This window comes from Haemaphysalis longicornis, unplaced genomic scaffold, assembly GCF_048455015.1.
Source record: "Haemaphysalis longicornis isolate Haplotype H1 unplaced genomic scaffold, Haemaphysalis longicornis Haplotype H1 scaffold_2, whole genome shotgun sequence".
In the NCBI taxonomy this organism is placed as follows: domain Eukaryota; kingdom Metazoa; phylum Arthropoda; class Arachnida; order Ixodida; family Ixodidae; genus Haemaphysalis; species Haemaphysalis longicornis.
This window is the reverse complement of record NW_027526295.1, coordinates 31,725,589-31,746,542: the sequence shown is the minus strand read 5'-3', so window position 1 is coordinate 31,746,542 and position 20,954 is coordinate 31,725,589. Positions and strand designations below refer to the sequence as shown.

The window sequence follows — 20,954 nt, the reverse complement described above, 5'->3', positions numbered from 1 at the left end:
GGTCGCGTCTGCAGCGGAGTGCAGTGAAGTGGGGTCGAAGTCGCATGTGTGCCTCGCATGCGTCGTTATGCTGCGATTCTGTGACCTCGTCTTCTCCGAGTCGGGCCGAAAAGGCTGTTCGAGTTCGCCTTTTGCCTTTTTGTGCACCAAAATTTGCCTTTTGGTGCTCCAAAGCTGCTCCAAAAGCCTCAAGCCCGCTTCCACCCCTGCAGTTGCGAACATTTCTGAAGTTTGGGCTGCATGAATTCTCTTCTAGCTATCCTGTGCTTTCAGAGATTCTTAGAGGCAGGTGTTGGAGAGAACGCTGTGTTATGTAAGCAGTTGTCTAAAATACCTAATGGCATATTTTATGCCAAAATGGTGCAAATTGATGACCAACGTTCAATGTTTTTTTATTTTCAGCTGCTGGGAAAAATTTATGGAGTTCCTTGACCATGCCCTGGTACGTCGTCTGTTGGATATCGGATTCAGCATCCTGGAAATGTTTGCATGTCACTATAGTACAAAGTGGACGCTGAGCATGCGAAACATGTAAGAAGGCTGCAGGACGTGAGGATAAAACTCCAAATGTGGCACAATTGCCGACGTCTTCCTCTTAGATAGTGAACCTTCACAACTTCGAATAATCAGTACAGAGCGTCCAACAGGATCAACTGCATATCCCCTTCAGCTGCCCTGAGAATATCAACTGCCTCCTGCTGTACACAGAAGGAAACCTGGAAGGAGCGTCTGGGTTACACCATCAAAGGAATCTTGGAATGTCTGTTCCATGAGACTCATTCGCGGCGAAGACCTCCGCTGTTGTCGCTCGGGCTCTGGGTAAAAGGGCTCTGAAGTAATCACACTTTTTATTGAAATTGAAAATATATCATTCAGTTTCTCAGACTGCCTTTTCTCTGACGTTTGCCATTCGCGAGATCTTTTTTCTGCTGACCTAAATGTGGATAATAACTGCACCTATTCTGTAGACTTTTTAGACTTTCTAGCATTTTATGAGTCTTCTGTTATGTGTATATCAAATTTCAATTCACGCTCAGGCCATTAGTATTAGTTAAGGTGTCTCAATGAGTTTGTCTCACTTTTCTCTCGACATTCCACCATAGATTTCAATGCTTCGTTGGTGATATTGTCTCTAGTTAGTTTATTATCTATTTATTTATTTACAGGATACTGCCAGCTTCACTTAAGAAGCCCTAGGTAGGAGCGGACAAGCATACTTTTTACAAAAAGAGGGGAACAGGAGTACTAGACAACTATGCAAGATAATGCGCATATAACAAGCAAACGAACAAATTTTCTTCACACGGCAAAATAAAACGGCAATAAAGAACTTGTTCACTTGGTGTAGCATCAAGTCAACATGCAGAACACACTGGGAAGCAACAAGTTAAAAAAGTAAAGAATAAACTGCAAATCACTGGACAAGGAAAGCACTAAAACAGGCGCAACTAGACACTACACAGATGCAGTTTTTATATGAGTCCACGATTGGTAAAACTTGCTAAGTGTTGTAAACAGTGAAAATTTGCAGTCCGTTTTCCAAGGGGTTAACGAATATTTACTGATGTCTATACATTTCGTTACTTTTAATAAAATGGCCACAGCTGCTACACTAGCTGTTCTGGCACGCAAGACGATGTTTTCCCACATGACTCGTGCCGTTGAAATCTTAGGAGAGAATGCTAAGCGGTGACTCCCAGATACCTTAAAAAGGAAGCTGAATTGATTTGTAAACCTCGGATGGTTTCTTGTGCAGATTAACGTGTGGAGTCCCTAGGGCAAGTTTTGACTGCTGTGGGTGTTCTGACGTGCATTTATTTAGTGCAAAAATTAATGCCAAAACACTGTCATTCTTTCCTGCACGGGGCACCTTGAGTATTCATGGTGACGGTGAAGCGGGATTCACACGACGGAGAAGCCTTCTCACGGAGGCGGACGGATATGTGACGTCAACAGCCCGTGACCGGATTATCCGGCCTGGCGGCGCATCCACACGTGCGGAGCTACGCGGAGTGACTAGCAGACGACAGCGCCGAGGAACAGGTTCAATTCCCCGCCGAGGGCCACCGCCATCGAGCGAAAACATGCGGAGGCATTCTCTTTCGCGGAGCCTCCGCGGGCTATCCCCACCAAGGGGCGGAGCCTAAAACCGATCACGTGAGCGGGTCCCGCGGGCCAAAAAGAGAGGGTTTCTCCGTCGTGTGAATCCCGCTTGAGCAGCGACACCGCGGACCCCGAGCTCCCATACATGAGCTGTGTCCATCCATGGCGAAAGGTGAAGGGTAGAAGCCGTAAACGGTGGCCGTCGGAGCCTTGATCAAGCTCTGGCTGATGGGCTCCCTGTCTGTCTACTACCAGGAGAAAGTACCTGTGTTCCCTGCCATGGCGCATGGTATTTAAAAAAAAAAACCCTGTCCAAACTGATTGGCCCCGAAAAGGGTCCGCACCGAAGCAGCTTAGTTACTGTCCAACAGCCAAATATTTTGTGCACCATAGAACTTCCCCAAATTTCTTGTGATTCACTCTCTTGAAGCTGAAACTGCACATCACCAGCAAGTCCGTGTTCAAAGTGGCACAATTCCTTGAATGTATTGTTGGTAGCAATTATAAGGCAAAGAAACTGTCATCAGGTGATGTACTTGAAGTATACACCAAGGACCAGTCAGGTAAACTTCTAAACCAGACTAAGATTTGTGACCTTAAAGTAGCCGTCTCAGCGCACCACACGCTGACACTTCGCAGGGGGTCGTTTCTGCAATAGAATTCTCGAACAAAACAGAAAAAGGCCTCGAAGGCTTGCGTGACCAAGGTGTAACAACTGTAAAAAATTACTTTGAGGCGCGATTGCAAATAAATCAAGACTAAACATGTTGTACTAACCGTTGACAGACCCTCTCTTCCTCACACCATCAATGCTGCTTTCATTCGCTGTCAGGTTTGCCTTTACATTTCAAACCCAGGTAAGTGTTTCAAGTGTCAGCGTTATGGGCATGGTACCACCACATACAGAGGTAGGCTGACATGCGGAAAATGTGCTCAGCGCGACCACCCAACCGAAAATTGTCCCGGCAACACATCGAAATGCTCGAACTACAAAGATCCCAACCCAGCCTATTCCCGCTCTTGTGACGTCTTCAAAAATGATAAGAAAATCATAGGCTTGAAAGTCGCCAAAAACATCACTTTTGCCGAAGCGTGCAAAAAGACGCTATGTTTTCATCTAAAGCATATGCCGACGCAGCTCGCCGGGGGACGGAGCAGTGTCTTGTCTCGGCGGCGACCCAGTAGTGCAGTGCAGACGCGGTCCTGCCCCTGCCCCCCTCTGGGTTGCCCAAAGCAGCCCAGGACACTGCTCCACCGGTTGGGGAACCACCGGTGGTAGTGGCATCCTCCAGCACTGTTGTGGGAGTGCAGTATACCCAGTCCTGTTCCACTGGCCCCTGAATGTATGGTGGGCAGTGGTGTGGGAGTCGCTGGCTCTTCTGCAAACACTGTGCTGCTGCAGTTACCTGTGGCACGCACTGCCAGTACACCTAGAGGTGCACGGCTGAAAGAGCCTGACCCGTCAGCTACTTTGCCATCAGATGAAGAGATGGAGGGGACGCCAATACCTTCAGCGCCAGAAAAAAAGCCACCTCCAGGATTTGTAGCACCCAAAAACAAATGATACCCCAGAAACAAACCACACAAAACTTCCTCTTCTAGTAAATAAAATATGAAAGGAAGCCTAATTCACTAGAATTGTAGGGGCCTAATCAGTGGCGTTGCTGGGTAAACTTGCACCCGGGGGCCAGAAAATTTGTCACCCCCTCACATATATACCAAACTATGAATAATAGAACTAGTGTTATTTCGTATTGCTAGCCACCCTAAAGCCGCCACACCGAGTCTGGTGTTGTGCGCAGGTATTCAAAACTCGCGCTTTCCAGGCTTAGAGCACGTGAAAAAAGTAATCTAATTTATACACTAAACAATAAAAAAGCTAGAGTAGAAAACTTTCAAAGGTAATAAGAGTATTTAAACATGGTAGTGGCGTAGTTCTACAAGTTTTGTCTTTTGGGTGAAAGCAGTGAAGGGAACAGCCAAACAAGTCTCGTGACATCGACGCGTAAATGGCAAAAATGAACCAGGGCGCGTAAGTGAACGCAGCTATTTTTTTGCCCGTGGTGTCTCACACGTGGGGTACGAGAGCTCAACCGCACGAGAAAGAACGCGGAAGAGCAAAAAGGTGCGTACACACCGTGCACAGGCAGGTTGCTGCGTGCGAACTTGTCCGCCCTTGTCACGGCGGACAAGGCCTCACGAGAGTTGTTGCAGATATCAGTGCGCGCGGGAATTTCGTGGCTTACTTGGCATTTCCTCCTTTTTCAGCATTGACAGCTAATGCCGTTGGCGACTTCGGGTTTAAAATAGCTGCATGCTTCATCTGCTGTTTCAGAGATGCGATTTCAATTGTTGCTGCGAGTTCAGTGTGCCGTACGTCGATTGCCTACTTGCGGTCGGTGGTTCGTTATTATTCGCACGGGGCACGTTAGCGGCGAAGCTGAGCCTTGCCCAGGTGGTAATAGGCTCGTTAGTAGTGGAAAAAATTCCTGACATGATGATACGTCGTCACGCCGTGCATTCGTGGCGGAGTAACCTGATGACGGGTTCGTGTGTTGGCGCCGGCGGAAAGGCGAGAAGAAGGTACGGGGGCTAGACAAGCGGCGTCTGATATTACAGTGAAAACGATCCAGGAAAGGGCCGGCGCAGACGCAGGTGCGTTAACGATTGCTCCGATGAACTAGCGTGTCCATGGGCTGCACACGAGGATGGAAAAGTGCGGGACGCTACCTCAGCAACAGTTGATGCACGTCAGAGCGGCGGATGAAAAGACGCAAGTCATACTTTTGGCTAACAAGCATGCTTTTGTCAGTTGTCGGGAGCACTATTCTCATTTTTGAGAGGGCGTCTACGTTAGCAGAAGTGCAGTAACAGCTATTTATCTGCATTATTTGATGCAGAAATTATGCATTTGTATTCGGTTCAACAGAATGTGCGCGACACCGGATCGTGGCTGACTCCACTGCAGGGAATGTTCTGATATCCGCAAAAAAAAAAAAAAAAAAAGGACAAACTGGCATTTAGGTCTGCTTTCCTAGCGCGAATGGTCCTGCGATAAAACGGATTGCAGTGAAGTGCCTGGGATGAACAGGTCAACTCCCACCTGTGAACCAAGGCCACTGTTGGGTTTAGAAGCAGGAAGGTGCTGCTGGCAGCCGTTATTTTTCTCAAAGTTATTTTGCCGGCACTGGGGCGTTAATTTAAATTTTTAAGTAGGCTGAAAGTACTGCCACACTTGTGCGCACCGTGCTTGCAGTTTCAGCTAATGGAATGTGGAAGACAAGTTTAGGCACAGGGGAGGCAGGCTCGGTGTTTGTCTTTGTTGGCTGTATGCTGCTGGTAGTTCAAGAAGGCAGCCTGCAAGTTAACTTCAAGAGCCCAAGTTGGCGGAAATAAAAAAAATAAATTGTGATTGGATTGAAATTCGTGTTATTGTGTTACCCGACATGCAGCAGAAGTAGGAAATGCTGGAAATGGTACTTGGAACAGGTAGTAATGGAGCGAAGAACGCTTTATTTTTAGTCTAGCAATCGACTTGAAAGGAGACGTTTTGAGCAGAAGTGCAAAGCGGGTTGACTTGAGATTTTCTGATGTGCTTATCCAGGATTCTTGCAATGCTGACAGCTTGTTGCTTGCATGGGAGGCCGTGCAGGTTTTGTGAGACGCCCATGTTCTTGCAACCCTTGCCTGTGTGGGCAACTTTATTAAACGGGCTCATGACCTGAAACCCATCCCGTTCCACCGAGGTATAATGGGTTGTTTGGGCGACTGTAGAAAGCCCACTGGTTCAGAAGACAGCGCTCGATTTTATGCTGGAATGGAAAAGTAAATGTTACTTTTTAATATGCACATTTAATGGTGTTGTGCTGCTGAGCCCAAGGGCGCATGTTTGATTCCCAACCGCGCCAGTCGCTTTCCCGGTGATGGTGAAAAGCAAAAGTGCCCGAGTTTTCTATATTTCGGCGCACGTTAAAAATGCCCTGGTAGTCAAAATGAATCCGGAGCCCTTCACCTCAGCAAGCCTCATTGCCTCTGTAGTGTCGGCGCGTTAAACTCCACAATCAATCAATAGATTAAGCACATCTAAACATTTATCCGTTATGTGAAGACATTGTGGGCAAAGAGCAAAACAGACTTCAAAACGTATGTTTCCAGCCTTCCTCAGAGTTATTCAGTGTGTTGTTGAAGTGGAAGTTGGCCGGGAACATGGCACTTCGTATTCCATTTCACGGTTGGTGACCGATGCAGGCATCTTCAAAGCAACCAACGATGTGGCCAAACATCGAGCAACCCATTGAATGCAGTGGGAAGCTGAGAGGCCGGCAGAACTCTTGTCTGAAAAACAGGCTGAACTTGGAATTTTTTTTTTTTTTTGAACGATTTGAACGCGCGCATTTTGCTCCCTAAAAATGCTCGAAAACAAAGTCGGCTTCAAAGTGGTCAACAGCATCACGATGGTCCCTGACTCTTCCCGAAATGTAACTCGGTCTAATCTGAAACGATCCGTCAGCTTACCGAGAATAAATTTTGGCGTACCCATTCCTCGATGGGCGCACTTTAGCTAATGGCACTCTAGAAGTTCACAGCACCTTAGGCAGCTGTTGCACATATCGCTGCTGCTGCAGTTAGCACCTTGTTTCAGTCGTAATGGCTCACCTATAAGGTACCAATATACAAAAAGGACTCAAGTGTACGGTAATTTTGCTTGCTGTACTAATACAAAGCTTGGCAGCTGCCGTATCGAAGGAGTCTATAGTGGCACCTGATAGATTGACATGGTAGCAGCTACTTTCACTCCGTGGCTAAGCCTAGCTTTGTATCACTGTGTTTGCACAGTTTGTTGTGCCGCATCAGATGCTGTGCTAGCTGAACCTTCCCCAAAGGCTTGTGACGTGTGAAGTTTCCCCTTCTGTCTTGTCTGTTGTTCCATGACCATAAGTTACAATGTGGCACTCAGTGTCACACATGCACGCAGTGTGTACAAAGTGTTACGTGTGTGAGCAAAATTGGTAATAAAAAATTAAAGTCCTCATGTGGGAGGTTTATCAGCTAGAGAAAATTACTTGCAGACTTTACAAACCTTGGGAAAAATTCTCAGTTGTTTCCATTAAAGCTTTTTTTTTGTGGAAGGATGGTGGGGCTCAAAGTATACAAGGCTAAAAAAAATGAACCTGACTAGGTGGGTCCTTTAATAATGTGTTTTTTCAAATGAAGCTTAAACATGAATTAAGTTTTCATTTTTGGAAAAAAAAAAGTGTTCAAGGTCTGTATGTTTCTGAATAAACACGTTTTTGTTTATAAATATGTGCAGTACTAGCAGTTGTATTAGTAAAGAAGTTTTAGTTCAGTCGGTGTATCAGCTGGAAAAATTCATTGCGTCTGTTGCATGGGTTTTAGTAAAGATTTTTTTTTGTTTTGGGCAGAAGCTGTGTGGGTGGAAAATGTGGAAGGCGGATAAAAATAGAGCTAAGTAGATGGGCTGAAGTAATAATGGTCGAGGATTTCATACAACCAGAGAGGCCTTTAGTGCAGTCACACCCGACTATAATGAACCTGGATAGAGTGAATTATGCTATATACCGAACAAAAACAAATCAGTTACGGAAATACACGCGAAACATATTTCTTATTACGAACTCCACATCTGATATATCGAACTCGGCATGCCTAGAATGGCCACCAAAATGCATGGTCTCGGAGTGGCGATTGAGATGTTGATTGGCCGCAAACACTAAGCACTAATACAATGCGCCTCGAATGGAGCGACATTACGTCCGACACTTTCCGTAACTGCTTCCAACGCGCGGAACTTGCAATGGAACCCGCCCAGTCAGTGAGTCCGGACCAAGACGGCAGCTCGCCAACCTTCCCGATGCTGTGCCAAAAGGAGTGTCCTTCGAAGATTTCCTGAGTGTCGACGACGACGACGTTGTCACTGTAAGCTCCTCGGACGCGGGCACCGTCAGCAGCACTGTCGTAATGCTGATGAAAAGCACCGAGGAGGCAGAGGATGTCGCGCGTGAAAGCCGTCCGACGCTTAATGAAGGGCTTTCGGCAGTCGATGTCCTCCACCACCAATACTTCTGCGATATTGAAGGACACAGACTCGAACTGGTGCAAACAATGTCTCATGTAAAGAATGCTGTGCTAGTTGACGCTGCCAAAACGAAAGAGAAAACAAAAATCACTGCTTTTTTTGGAAGTAGGCAGTTGAGGTGGAAAGTAGCTTTATTGTTAGCAATAAATCGATTGTTTTGTGTATGGTAATGACGTACTTCATTTTGCTTGTTTCTGCATGCGGGGATGGCAAGGGGACTCCCACGTATTGCGAACTCGTAACAATAAACTCATCATAGGCGGGTTTGCTATATTGAACTATTCGATACATCATACTAATTGTGGTGCATATTGCAGTTCGCTATAACCGGGTTTGACTGTACATTCAGAAAAACAAAAGTGTCAGCCACCGGCCCTTGTGCCACTGATGCAACAGCAGAGTTGTGCAGTCATTAGCAGCGACATGGCTTTTTGTTTTGCAGTGGCCCCAGATTCATGTTCCTTTGCCAGGTGCTAATATTTTCCCTAGTAATGCTGCGTGGTAAACCCCTGTAGTGTTTGGTGTCAGGCTAGTTGGTGGAACATCTTCTGAAAAGGCTGCACTGCACGGGTTACTGTTCGCTAAAACGGACACACGTCGTAGTGTGTTTTTTATTTTAGTGTGTGTGTCTGTTTTAGTGAAAGCGCAATCCCTTCAAAAGGGAAATCTCTATGTGCCCCCAGAAATGGAAAAATGTGCGTGCTCTTGCTCTGCTTAGCAAACTGGTTGGTGGCGTGGCGCAGAGGAGGGAGTCCTGCTGTCCGGGGGAGACTCGGCCTTCTAGGCGGCTCTGGTGAAAGGAGCGTGTCACACCTGCGCCACCCTTTCCTCTGTCACGGTCGGCAGCCACCCTCGTGGCCCTGTGCCACGTGAGCTGGGGACCACCTCTGCCAGTTTAGCAGCGAGGGAGGTACGGAGCAGTCAAGGGCTGTTGTAGATCTTGGGTGAAGTGTGCTTGCTCGAGTGCATGAGGCCAGACTGCCGCGTTTTGAACGGCACGCAGAAGTGTGTGACAAGGGTTTGAAGAATATTGGGAAGAATATTCCACTAAATGTCTTGAGAACACATGAGCATCCTAATTAGAAGCAAATTATTTTATTAGTTAGGTCACAATTTGTTTGGAATCAATCCAGCTTTTTGTTAGATAAGATGCTCCTGTATAAAAATGTTTGGATATTTTTCCGAGAACTGTGGCGCATTAGTAGCATAGAATTTCTGCAGAACTAACACAGGAAAGAAAAGAAACGGCAGGTAGTGAGAACCACTCAGAAAAAATAGCAACAGTGAAGGTGTTTTTTCGTTACCACATCTATTCAAATCGATCACCGGTGATCGATGATTTATATTACCTATTTCAACATGTTGTAGTCGTTTCTTGTACACCTAATGCGGCCAGTGGTTAGTCTAGGCACTGCCCTTTTAGAATCGGTTTAAATTTTCCCACTCCGGCGACATTGAGATTTTTGATGGCGTTTTTTGCGAGCTGAGGTGTGTGTGTTTTTGAGGAAGGGGGCGTGGCTGCTGTACTTGAGAAAAAAGGATGCAGATCGTGGTTAAGCTGCATTACCATATTTTTTTGTCAAAAGGCTCCTGGCAAGTCAAATAACAAATAATGCAGTCAGCTTTGTAATCCGACAGCGTTGAGAGGTGATAATTACTTGAAAATGGCCCCAGCTTATTCACTAATGATCTTTGGTTCGGCCAAAGGGCCAGTTCTCCCAAATCTTATTTTTGATGGTCCCCCGCATGTCTAGCAAGTGTGCCTGCCATTTTCAACCAGTTTCCAGCAGTTTCGGTTTCGCATTGCGAAATTCATTTTTGGCGCTACTACGCAATTACCCAACTACAAGCACATTTGCCATGGCACCTCCGTTGCCTGCTACTGCTCCTCAAAACAAGCATGCCGCTCGCGCTTCCACTTTCTCTACGCCTTGCTTCTGCAAAAGTCCGCTGAAAGTCATACGATAACACCAAGTCGTCGGGTATCAGTTCAAAGGAGGAGAACGCTTCCAATTGGCCTTGAACACTGCCAGCTGTTCATTCGCCAGTTTCGGTTTCATACAAGGGTATTTCCGGAGCTCTAGTGTTGCTTCTTAGTAGTACTGTCTATTATGACGAAGTCTCCAACAGCCTTGTATTTGTTTCTTTTCAAAATTGTTAGGTGGTGCTGCAATGTAGTAGGCTCTAGACTTCCTGTATATAGCTCCCGCAAGGAGCTAAGAGTTCCGCGACCGCGCCATCTTGTTATGCGGATTGCTGCGGGAAAGCCGCCTGTCGCGAGTGTAGGAGCCTCGCCGCCCCGCTTCCGACGGCGGCCGACGCGCGGTGGGGTATCTTCGGTCAGCGGCGCCTTACGGCGGCTACGCTGGATTCCTGCGATGTCGCCCAAGCTGCTGCTGCTGCTGTTCCTGGGCGGGGCGCGGTGCCGCCCGCGTCGGCGGCTGCGGCGCAGCCGTAGTGGGGGCTTCTCTGCGCGGCATGGATAACCGGAGTGTCGCAATCATGGCGGCGCGTGGAAAAGGGTCGCGCAACTCTCAGCTCCCTGCGGGAGCTATATACAGGAACTCTAGTAGGCTCGTAGGGCTGCACTCGCTTCACAGCCTGACGGCGGCTTGGTGAAAGCTTGCTGGGCATGATTCTAGCGCATCGTACCTTATTCCTACAAGCAGGGCTACCATAGTGAGTAAGAACATGATAATAAAACGCAAATGAAAGTTCTGACAGATAACTTATCATCAGAACGTCAACAAGCATCCACCAAAGAGTTTGGTTCTCAACTCCAAGCGGATTTTTTCACATCGCTTTTGCCTCCAATATTATACGAGTCATAATCATTGACAAGGTGGTTTTACATCATGTGGAGGCTAATTTGGGCCTTTAATAATGTCAAACCACCAGATTTCTTCTAGAGAACCATCCAAAATAGCAAAATTTGAAATAATGGTTGGGCTTCACCACATGGCACGGGCACCACGCGGGCTAACATTTCTTTTTTTTATATCTGACAAATTGTACTGCGCAACGCAATTTTTTTTTTTAGGACGGGTTTTTGAAATGTCTACCGACAAAATGTATATTTTAAATTTTTCCTGCTACTGGTCGTTTATTATACACAACTTACTTTTTTCTTATTTTCTTCGACGCGTGGACAAAAATTTCGAATTCGATAATTTTTTTTTTCAATCATTATTTATGAAAACATAATTAAAACTGGTGTCGTTGGAATGCGCGTGGAATAATCTGCATTTTATGTCGCTGCAATGTGTGCCTAATCAAAATGTATAGCACGAAAGAAATGTTTTGTAAACCCTTCAAAATTGGTCAATTTCCCACGGTAACGAAAGAGTTGAGAGGGTTGATATTGGTTTTGTTAGATGGGAGGAAAGTTTTTCAGGACGACAAATGTGTCTGTAAGTCAACGTAAGCAGGGTGAAACGGAATTGCAGAAATATAAGGGGAAGGTCAAAGTTAAGTTGTCTGTATGCATCACGTACCCAAGCTTCGTGTCCAAGGCTTGGGCATCTTTGTCCGATGGTACCGTAGGGGGCCCATAATACTGGGTACCCATATGTCGCAAAAAGAAGAAAAAGACTTTTTCAAGCTCATTTCTGAATAGTAAGTGTTTTTCGGTTTGCTGAATTTTAAGTTCGGGGAACACACTTGTGCCGCAGTACAAACTTGTACTGATCTTGTTAAATGGTGTGTACAATGGTTCCTCGCAAGAAAACAAGTACATGAGAAACCAAAATGTGTGACCTTATCGGCTGTGAGTGCAAGCGACGTGCAGGGTGCGACCCGATCATCTGAGCACGAGGGAACCTTCTTTTCCCCCTATCGAAACAAGGCGTGGCAATAGAAAGAAAAACTGTGATGCCAAGGTAGGTGTGAAGGCTTGTACAATTCCAAAGTAGAAATCTATTCGTACACAGCTTCGAGAGACCTGGAGCAGCAAGCATCAAAAATGGTTCATTCGGCACCCTAAATGCTGGCAGTAGGTGAAAACTGGGCAGTACTAGAGCGGGGTTAGTGGCCATGCCCGCTTCAAAGAGCGTCATCTGGTGTTTACTTGTTTGCCGCCATGATAAGGAAGATGGGTCAGGTGATATTGGCCACAACGTGAATGCGACCGGAAAGAACAACTGGTGGGGATTAGAGCTGACTGCAGTGGCGGGAAAACGGAAGCCAGGTCATTCTACTGGCAATCGAAGATATGTGCCCGCCAAGTTGCTATGTTTCAACGACTTGCTCAGCTTCCTAAAAGGTTTAAGCGCAAAATTTGTGACAGTGACTTAACTACGTACAAACGAATTTCATGTCCATGCCTTTGGGGTCCCTTTTGTGAAAATGTGTCCAGTTAAAAATTCAAGTTTCATTCATTAAGAAGACTGCTGATCGTGGCGATACCAGTTTTTATCACAAACTTCAAACAAGTAACGTGGTAAAAAGGAAAACTGGACGAAGCAGTGGCTACTCCCTGGCCACTTTAGGGCAGCTTCTCTGACATCACGAAATCTGGTTTGTGGGACAATTGGCAGCTGCTGACCTACGGCTATCCACCACCACGAAACGGGACTGGCAGTTGTAGTGGGGCCTCTGATTCCGCTTGATCTTATCACTTGAGCGGTAACATGCAGTTAACATGCTGATAACCTACTAGTCTTTAGTGCTGGCCCCTACTGCAGTCGAATCTCATTATAAGGAAGCAGCATTGGGGCAGTGCATTACTTTGTTATATCTGATATTCGTTGCAACAGTAAAAGTAAAAATCGGCTCTAACATATCGGCAATCTGGCTCGCGCGAGAATCTCGGATACTGAAATGCATTATTCAAGGATTCGAACCTGCTATAAATGAGGTAACCTTCAGGTGTTGACCGGTAGTATTTCGAACTAAATAGATTGGAACATGGCAATGCGAAATTATGACAGCTGACAGTCTGGCGTTCTTATTTATTTGGAGAAGGATCTGATCTTTGGCTGGAGGATTTCCACAGCACTGCAGGACGAAATTTTCGTAGAGTTTCCATGCAAAAAAAAAAAGGGCCTTATGTGCTTTGTAGTTTTACAGATTGTTATTTCCTAATTTTTTATTTTGGTTTTTTTAAGCTTGCTTTCGAGTTTCGACCCTCGCGCGAACCAAATATTTTTTTTATAACGTATATCGTGCGCGACTCTGGCGGTTCCGTTTTCGTTATAAAAATACTGAAAGAAAGCGTGACCAACTGAAGGCCGTATTTACTTTGCCATAGCCGATAATTTGATATATCAGTGTTTGTTATAAACTGCACATCACTGGAGCACGAAATGGGAGTCATTAAGTGTTTCTTGTTTTTTCGGCTTAAAAAGACGTCTTTCTTGGCTGGAATGTGGCTGAGTGAGCTACCAAAGGCTAGTTCTTTCAAAGTGAAAATAGTTGTATTGCGTTCATGGCGCCTTTAAGACGTTCGGCTAACTAAGGCAGTAGGCGGTGCACATCCATTGTGTGTCACCTGTGTTGCAAAACTAGCCCCACACCTTCGGCGTTCTCCAACTGCCCTCTCCGTTCCCAGTGCAGCCAGCAAGCTTTCCGTCCACCGTGTGCCGCCCTGCCAGCTTCTGCCCTTGGGGAGCCCCTCCCTGCTGTTGAATGCTGGCCGCCCACAGCAAACTGCAAGTAGACAAACATTGCGCACTTTCTGCAGCGTAAGCCATGTGGCTCAAGATTCAGCCTTGGTGCGAAAGTGCTGCTGTCAGCACTTATGCACCAAGTGTCCTGTCTTCAGCACTCAAGGGATGCACTCTTTGTCAGTTCGTGGTCATGTGACGCGTGCACCAATTTTAAGTTGTTGATAATGCGGCGATTTAGGTGGCCGTAAGCACAAGGGGCCGTAATTTTTCTAAGCGGCCCATTTCGTCAATCTAGACCTACTTACTCAAGTGGCCGCCAAAACTTGTGGCCGGTTAAATAAGTGGCCTTGTCGCTCAAAGGAAAAACAAACAAGCCAACGTATTTGATTTCGGCTGTTTTTCTTTTGTCTGAATTGCCAATTCATTTTCGTCACATAACGAGCACGATACACGCATCAAATGTACGTGATGCACGGAGAGCACACATTTGAAGCACACACACAAATAACCGCAGATTCGAACCTGGTTCCATCACATCAAGAAGCCGTTGTAACCACAGCACGATTGGGGAGTTTATGGGGAGACGCTCCTCAAAAACATTTTTTTTTTTTATTCAACTTCGAGCTTCAGAAATTGGACCATTGGATGTAGTTTTTCCTCCCGATTCCAAATCTGTAATCAGTTCTTGCCTAAGTGCAATAGTTTGTGAGCTATGTTGCAAGTAATGGTGAAAGTTGACAAGTTTTCCGGGAATTTTCGTGCATACTAAATGTTCATGCAGAGAGTTGTTCAACAGCTCCTTTTGCTCCCTATTAGCTGTAGAGTGCCGATATCTAGCTAGAAATTGTGCTCAAGCTTTGAAACTATGAACAAATGATCTGTGCAGCAAAGTACTCTTTTTTTTGCCACTCCACTAGGATGTAATTTATACATACATATTTACGTCCGAGGTAGTACTGATTCAAGTAGATATCGGCACTCTGTGCACTCTCCTCAATGTGTATGCCGAATTTTGTTGTCGTAGGACCATTCTAAGTGCCCGAAACACTTCCCGCAAAATATGCGAATCGGCCGAAATTGTGAAACGAGAAAAACGCGTTTGAAAGTGTAGATTTACAAAAATGGAAAACGCAGTAGCACGAAACGTGTGCTGAACACAGACAGAAGTGTCCGGAGGGCTTATCAGGTGTCTAAAACTCTCCAGCGCCGTACGTTTTTTTTTACCCGGCTGGTGCGGTAGGAATCTTCCACCCGGGCACTCTTTTGGCTGCACTGCGGCAGTGTGCCCTCGCCTCAGCAGTCTGACGCACATTCATCTTGTGCATGCGCATGCTGTCTCGGTGGTTGCTGAGGGTAATCAGGGCCTCGGAAGGAAGTACACCAAGCTCTTCCAGCACCTTTTCAAAGCTCGCGCGGCCCGTGTTAAACCACAGGACTGCAATGGCTGTGGCCGTTTCCACAGCAGTCCGGGAAGCAAACCGGGCCTTCGGACGCAGCATCCATATTTTACTGTTCAGGGGCTCGGCCGTGTTCTGTGTCTTGCCGTGGAGGCAGCGGGCAAGCAGTTTCGCATCTGTGAGACGCTTGTAAATGGGGAGGATTGCCAAACCCCGTGGCCTTGGTCAGGAGGGGCTGTGGCACAGTGCAGGCTGGCCCTGTGCCTTAGCATGTCTTTGCTTGCACCACGAGTAGGACAGAACTTGTGGCTGCCGGCACCGTCTGTTGAGCACGAGTGCAAATATGAGGCCCACATGGCAGTGTACATCTTGCGGACATTTCCCCGATTGTTTGCAATGGCCACTTGAAAGTAGGTCTGAAGCTTCTGGACGGTGGTTTCCTTCAGCTTCTCACCTCGTGGAAGTGGTGTTGGCGGCTTCCGCAGGCCGGTGCCCAGACGTTTTGCCACGTGGTTGGTGCACTTCTCTTTTTTAACTGGTGTGTCGGGGTACACTTTGGCATCACAGAACCCGTTGTACGCCTTTCTGTCCCCATCGCTTAGGAAGATGGTGAACCGCAGGGTCATCTCATAGTCCATATTCCTCTGCCAAATGCGCACTGCAGCTTCGGCCTCCATGGCATGAGGCGAACAGTCACAGTTCCTTTCACATACAGGATGATGAAATGCCTGCCATGTTTCCTCATCGTCTCCCACGTCTCTATGTACATAGCATGCCGGGCAGAAGCTAGAAAGCACTTCATAGTCCAGGCACAAACCAGTGTCCAAAGACACAGCAGTTCCCACATCATTGTGGCTTTTGTGGCCTCTTTTTTGCCATGTGCCGTCAAATATGACTGGCACGTCACTATCACCAGCTGCCTCTTTGGTCACGCTGCATGCTCTTTGCATGTTTTCACTGACAGCCTTCACAGCAGCACTGTGAATCTTTTTGCTGATAGCATGGAAGGTCTTATGCTGCATGGGGTTTGGCGAACAAAATCGTGAAAGTTGCTCATGCACGATGGCGACGGTGCACGCTGCAGCACCGCTTTCAAGTTCACTGCAAAGGGCCTCACGCAAACTCTTGCTGTCGTAGCTTCTGCTTGCACCGCGGCCAGAATCTGACATGACTCGCTTCGACAAGTGTGCAGACGAAAAGATGATCTCCGAGCACTTCGCATTTTGGCAGTGTAGCTCCAGAAACGCAGAAAGCCCTTTCCGCTTTTTATCGGGCGCCCGAACTGCTAGTTTCTGCTCTTGACAAACGGGGCATGCCACGCCTGCGACGACGGCAGTCAATGCCCCAACTTGCACAGCACTACGCTTTCAGCACGATCGGCTTTCCGTCTGACATCGTTTTCGAACAACGCGATCTTTTTCTCCGACGCGCTCGCGAAATTCACTGGAAATTGGAACACGACATGTCATTGTGTGCAGTGATGTGCAAGGAGTGTAACAAAACAAAACGGGGTAAAAAGATTCGTAGCAGTTGTCGAGATATTGGCTTTGCAAGTTGACCTTGGTGGTGAAAAAAAACTTGCGAGGCAAAGGTGTTCGAAGTTTTGGGTCATGTTTATTACACGAGAAACCACTGGCTTTGTAGTTGTTGGTGTCTGGTTTATCTCTTTGCTCCTTAGACTTTTTCTGCTTGCCTTCATGTGCTTTCTGCAGTGTTATCTTGTGCAAGGCATCCTTTTCAGCCGCTCAGCGGAGTCCGTGTCCTGTGGGCAATATTTAAATTTTGTTTTTTATATTTTTACTTTATTTTATGCGCATACCTTAATTCTCGGCTAATATTGGTCCTAGAGTAACAATTCTTGTGCCACGTGATAGATCTCGAAGAGACAATTTTATTGTCGTTACAATATTTAATTAAAATAGTATAGGCATTTTTTTATACTTATTTTCTACTTCAAACCTTCATAACTCGGCTCCTATTGGTCCCACGCTTCTACAAAATTGCAGACATGCAAGCGAGCGAACGCAAGAGGTCCAGAAACGAAGAGGAGGAGGATGACGAGGTACCGCTGCATATTTTATTGGAATTAATTTTTAACGAGGACACCTTTATACCTAGGGAACTGATGGAGAATCTACTAAATCGAGCTACAGAGTTGTACCTCTCACTTTGCTCAAGCCCTGGCGGAAACTCAAGAAGGCGATAGAGGACTGGATGAGCTTTCAATTGCAATGTTTGGGGAACCAGGAACATCACGAGGACGAAGCGAGCAAGATTTACAACCTGCTCCGAGCTGGGCATTGCAATTACGAAGAATTCCTAAGCGATGAAGAATTCCTAAGCGACGAAGAATTTTCCACGACGCTTTTCCCGCAAGAGACCGCGGAGAGGCTGAGGCGATTTGTAACGAAATTATTAAGCGATTTGAGCTCGGAAACACCACTTACAGCCTCGCAGCAGTTGCACTCCACACAACCGACACCAGCATCCCGCATGTCCACACCCTACACGACTGCAGTTGGTCTAACGGAAGCTGCCGATGTAACACCTTTGCAGGCTTCGTACGAAGACCAAACCGCGCTTCAGTTTGGGCTTCTGCCGCAACAGAGTGGGATTTTGCCAATCTCATCGCATATCTTAATCGTCAACCAAGAAGTCTCGAGTACTTTAAAGTGGGAAGAACCGACTGGGGTGCGACTGTGCACATCAAACAGTGGGGCAATTCGGACATCCAGGACAGCAGCAACCACAAACTCTGGAAATATTGCAAAAGGAACTACCGTGTCCAACTCCACTGGACGACTCGGCGGAAGTGTGGAATGCTCTCGATACGCTGAACCGCTACGCACACGAGAAAGTCCAAAAGGCGGGAAAAAGCGTCACGGCAGAAACACGGAAGAATCAATCTACAACTGGTTACGGGAAAACCCGGTATCGCCACTGACTAGCATAGTCAGAACCCAAAGTGGCTCGCAAGTCCTTCGTTCCGCTTTATCCGCCTGGATGACAAGCGCCTCGAGCGCGGGATACAAGTGTTCAACGACGAGATGTGCACCTATACCACGCTCGATTTTATTGAACTGTACCAAAACACTAACCCACGGTTTGACGCTCCCAACGGGGACCTACACGGCTTTTACATGACTGTGGAAGAATCATTTGCCGCTATGCTGGAGCTCTTGGATTTTCAATTTGAAGGCGAACAAGACGAAGTCTCCAACTTTGTAAACAACTTGTACACCTCATTGAAAAGCGTGTGCCCAAAAAGAACTGTCTGGAAGTGGTCTCGCCCCCTAGTGCCGGCAAATCCTTTCCTCTCATTTTACATTAACAGAGGCACTATACGTAACTTCAATCGGTTTTCCAACTTCCGCTCCAAGACACCGTAGGACGCCGAATCCTCGTCTGGAACGAACCCAACTGGAGTCGTCTGCATTCGACACGGTCAAGAAGATTTTTGGTGGTGACGTGGACTCTGTAGCAGTCAAGTACTCTCCTGACCAGACCATCACGCGCACGCCTGTGATTGTGCTGTCAAACAACGAGGTATTTCCACTCAACGAGGCCTTCAACCACCGCATGTGGCGCTACAGATGGAATGCCTGCCCCAGTTCAAGAGGTTCGACAAGAAGATTCATCCCATGGCCATTGTTTGGCTATTTGACAAATATGTGGTTGACCCTGTATACCTAGGGACTCGCTTGACCTAATAAACAATAAGCGCGAAGAGTGCCACTGTTGGAGCGACACACTGCCGCATTTACAGTGGTCTCTACAGCAGCATGTTTGTCTTTTGGCATGATGTACCAGATGGTGAAGTGGAGGCTGTTCGCTGCATTCTGAGTTTTCTTCCCCTTGCAACACCCGAGCAACTGAGGTTCAGAGAGTTGCTGAAAAACTGACAACATGTCAGAAGCCATGTGGGGCTTCAACTCGTACTTGTACATGTGAGCAGGCCGTGGTTCGTCTTGTTTCTGCTGCTCGGTGCCTGCACCAACTTGTTGGCCCCACCCCCCCCCCCCCCCCCCCCCCCCCTCCCTTTGCAGAGCTCGGGGTGCAGTTGCTTGTCTGTGGAGGTGACACGGTGACAGGCGGCCATGACTGCCCTCTGCCTGTCCTGCGCATTGTCACTCCCTCTCGGGCCTGCCGTAGTACAGTGGAATCTCGGTGATACGAATTCTGCTGATACGAATTTCGCTGTGATACGAATTTTCGAAATTCCCGCCAAAATGCATTGTGTGCAATGTAAAAAAATTCGGATGATCCGTACGCATTTATCACTACGGTGCGGGTGATACGAACGCGCGAGAAGACGACTAGGCGTGGACGGGAGGCGGGAGTGTTGAAGCGGCCGTGCGGCCTTGGTTGTGCGCGAGCACAAAAGCATTAGCCCTCCCCCGTTGACGGTAATCTCCTCGTGGGGAGGTGCTGTTCCGAACGTTTCGCCCTCTTGACGCCTGTGTTTTCTCCCTCCCTTCTTTTATCTCCCGCTGCAATCTCTTCTCTCTGTACCTTTCGTTTCCGCTGGCTGCAGCTCGAGTGCCTCTAGCTTCCTTTTTTTTTTGTATTATACTTCTTGAATAAACCGCGGCAATCACGCGTTCCCTCATTTCTGACCGCGCCATTTTGCCTTCTCCGCATTCCTCGCTTCCGTCTATGCCCCGCGCTCTACCTATCCTGTTGTCGCCTTGCCGTACTGCCTGCGCCACTTGCGCGTCGATTATGTTGAAGCGCGAACTGTATGGAGCGTTTTCTGCTCACGAAAACACGCCGCAGGCGCGCTGACGCCGCTCGCGCGGCGGCTGTTCTGTGGCGGCGGCAACATGGCAGCGTCACCAGCCGCGAAGTGGTGCAAGTAGCTCGACCGACCGCTTCTGATCGCTCTTTAAGATGCCACTTAAGAAACAAATGAAGTCTCTTGTACAGTAAAGGAGCTGATAATGTGGGCGAAAACGACACTACAAAGCATCGTCCGCGTGGTTAGGGGAAGCGCCCGATCAAATATCCGCCACCGTAGTAAGCCTAACCATCTCCAGCGGGGCCAGCTGGCTGTCCGAAGTGCTTTCAACTGCCGCCGTGAAAAGCGCGCCTCCCCAATGGAACAAGTCAGCAGGCTACCCCCACTGCCGCGCGCGTAGCGCATCATTTTCCGAGCGAGGTAGAATCTGACGCAGGGGCGAAATCGTCGACGCAGGCATGAAAATAACGCACGCGCAACGCCGACGCGCACGAATTGCATGCGGTTCACGCTTGAGTTCGTGTGCGTGCGTCGCGTTGGCGATGAGCGCGCGTTCTTTTGACGCCCGTGTCGACGATTTCGCCGCTACCGATTCTACCTCGCTCGGAAAATGATGCGCGGCAGTGGGAGGAGCCTGCGGATATTTTATAGTGCAGTTTTCTCCAACACTGTCAGCTCCTTTTTGCCGCATGAGCAAGTTAGTTTACATCTTGAGCTGCGTTTTAACAAAAGGTTAGAAGCGGTCGCTGAAGCTACCTGCACCTCTTCGCGGCAAGAGCCGACGCCATGTTGCGGCCGCCTGCCGCATGTGCGGCACATTTCCATTTTTTCTCGCTTTCTGATGATACGAATTTTCGGGTGATACGAATATTTTTGCAGCCCCTTGAGATTCGTATGACCGAGATTCCACTGTAGCTGGTCAGTCTCTTTATGAGGCCTCCTCGGCCACAAAGTGGTCGTTCTTTGTCGCTCTTGATCGCAGACTGCAGGTACTTTCCCATTCTTTTTTCCAC

At 47.6% G+C, this 20,954-nt stretch overlaps 1 protein-coding gene, 1 long non-coding RNA gene and 2 pseudogenes across 4 annotated transcripts in view; 3 read left to right on the top strand and 1 right to left on the bottom strand.

Moving 5' to 3' along the window:
• The window catches only part of LOC144168823 (uncharacterized), a 30,654-nt gene extending 29,771 nt beyond the window's left edge, over positions 1-883 (top strand). For all 3 annotated transcript variants that reach the window (XM_077697809.1, XM_077697807.1, XM_077697808.1), the window contains one exon: positions 403-883. In XM_077697809.1, the coding sequence (XP_077553935.1) occupies positions 403-518 (116 nt within the window). In that variant the 3' untranslated portion in view covers positions 519-883. The remainder of the gene's footprint in view (positions 1-402) is intronic.
• A 3,198-nt stretch (positions 884-4,081) lies between these two features.
• Positions 4,082-17,533, top strand: LOC144168822 (uncharacterized). The gene is made up of 4 exons (XR_013322249.1): positions 4,082-4,228; positions 8,919-9,110; positions 13,749-13,881; positions 17,210-17,533. It is a non-coding gene; the product is annotated as an uncharacterized LOC144168822 (long non-coding RNA).
• LOC144168819 (uncharacterized) lies at positions 14,595-16,399 on the bottom strand (annotated as a pseudogene).
• Positions 17,534-17,537: 4 nt separating the features above from the next.
• Positions 17,538-19,206, top strand: LOC144168821 (uncharacterized; annotated as a pseudogene).
• Positions 19,207-20,954: the final 1,748 nt, after the last annotated feature.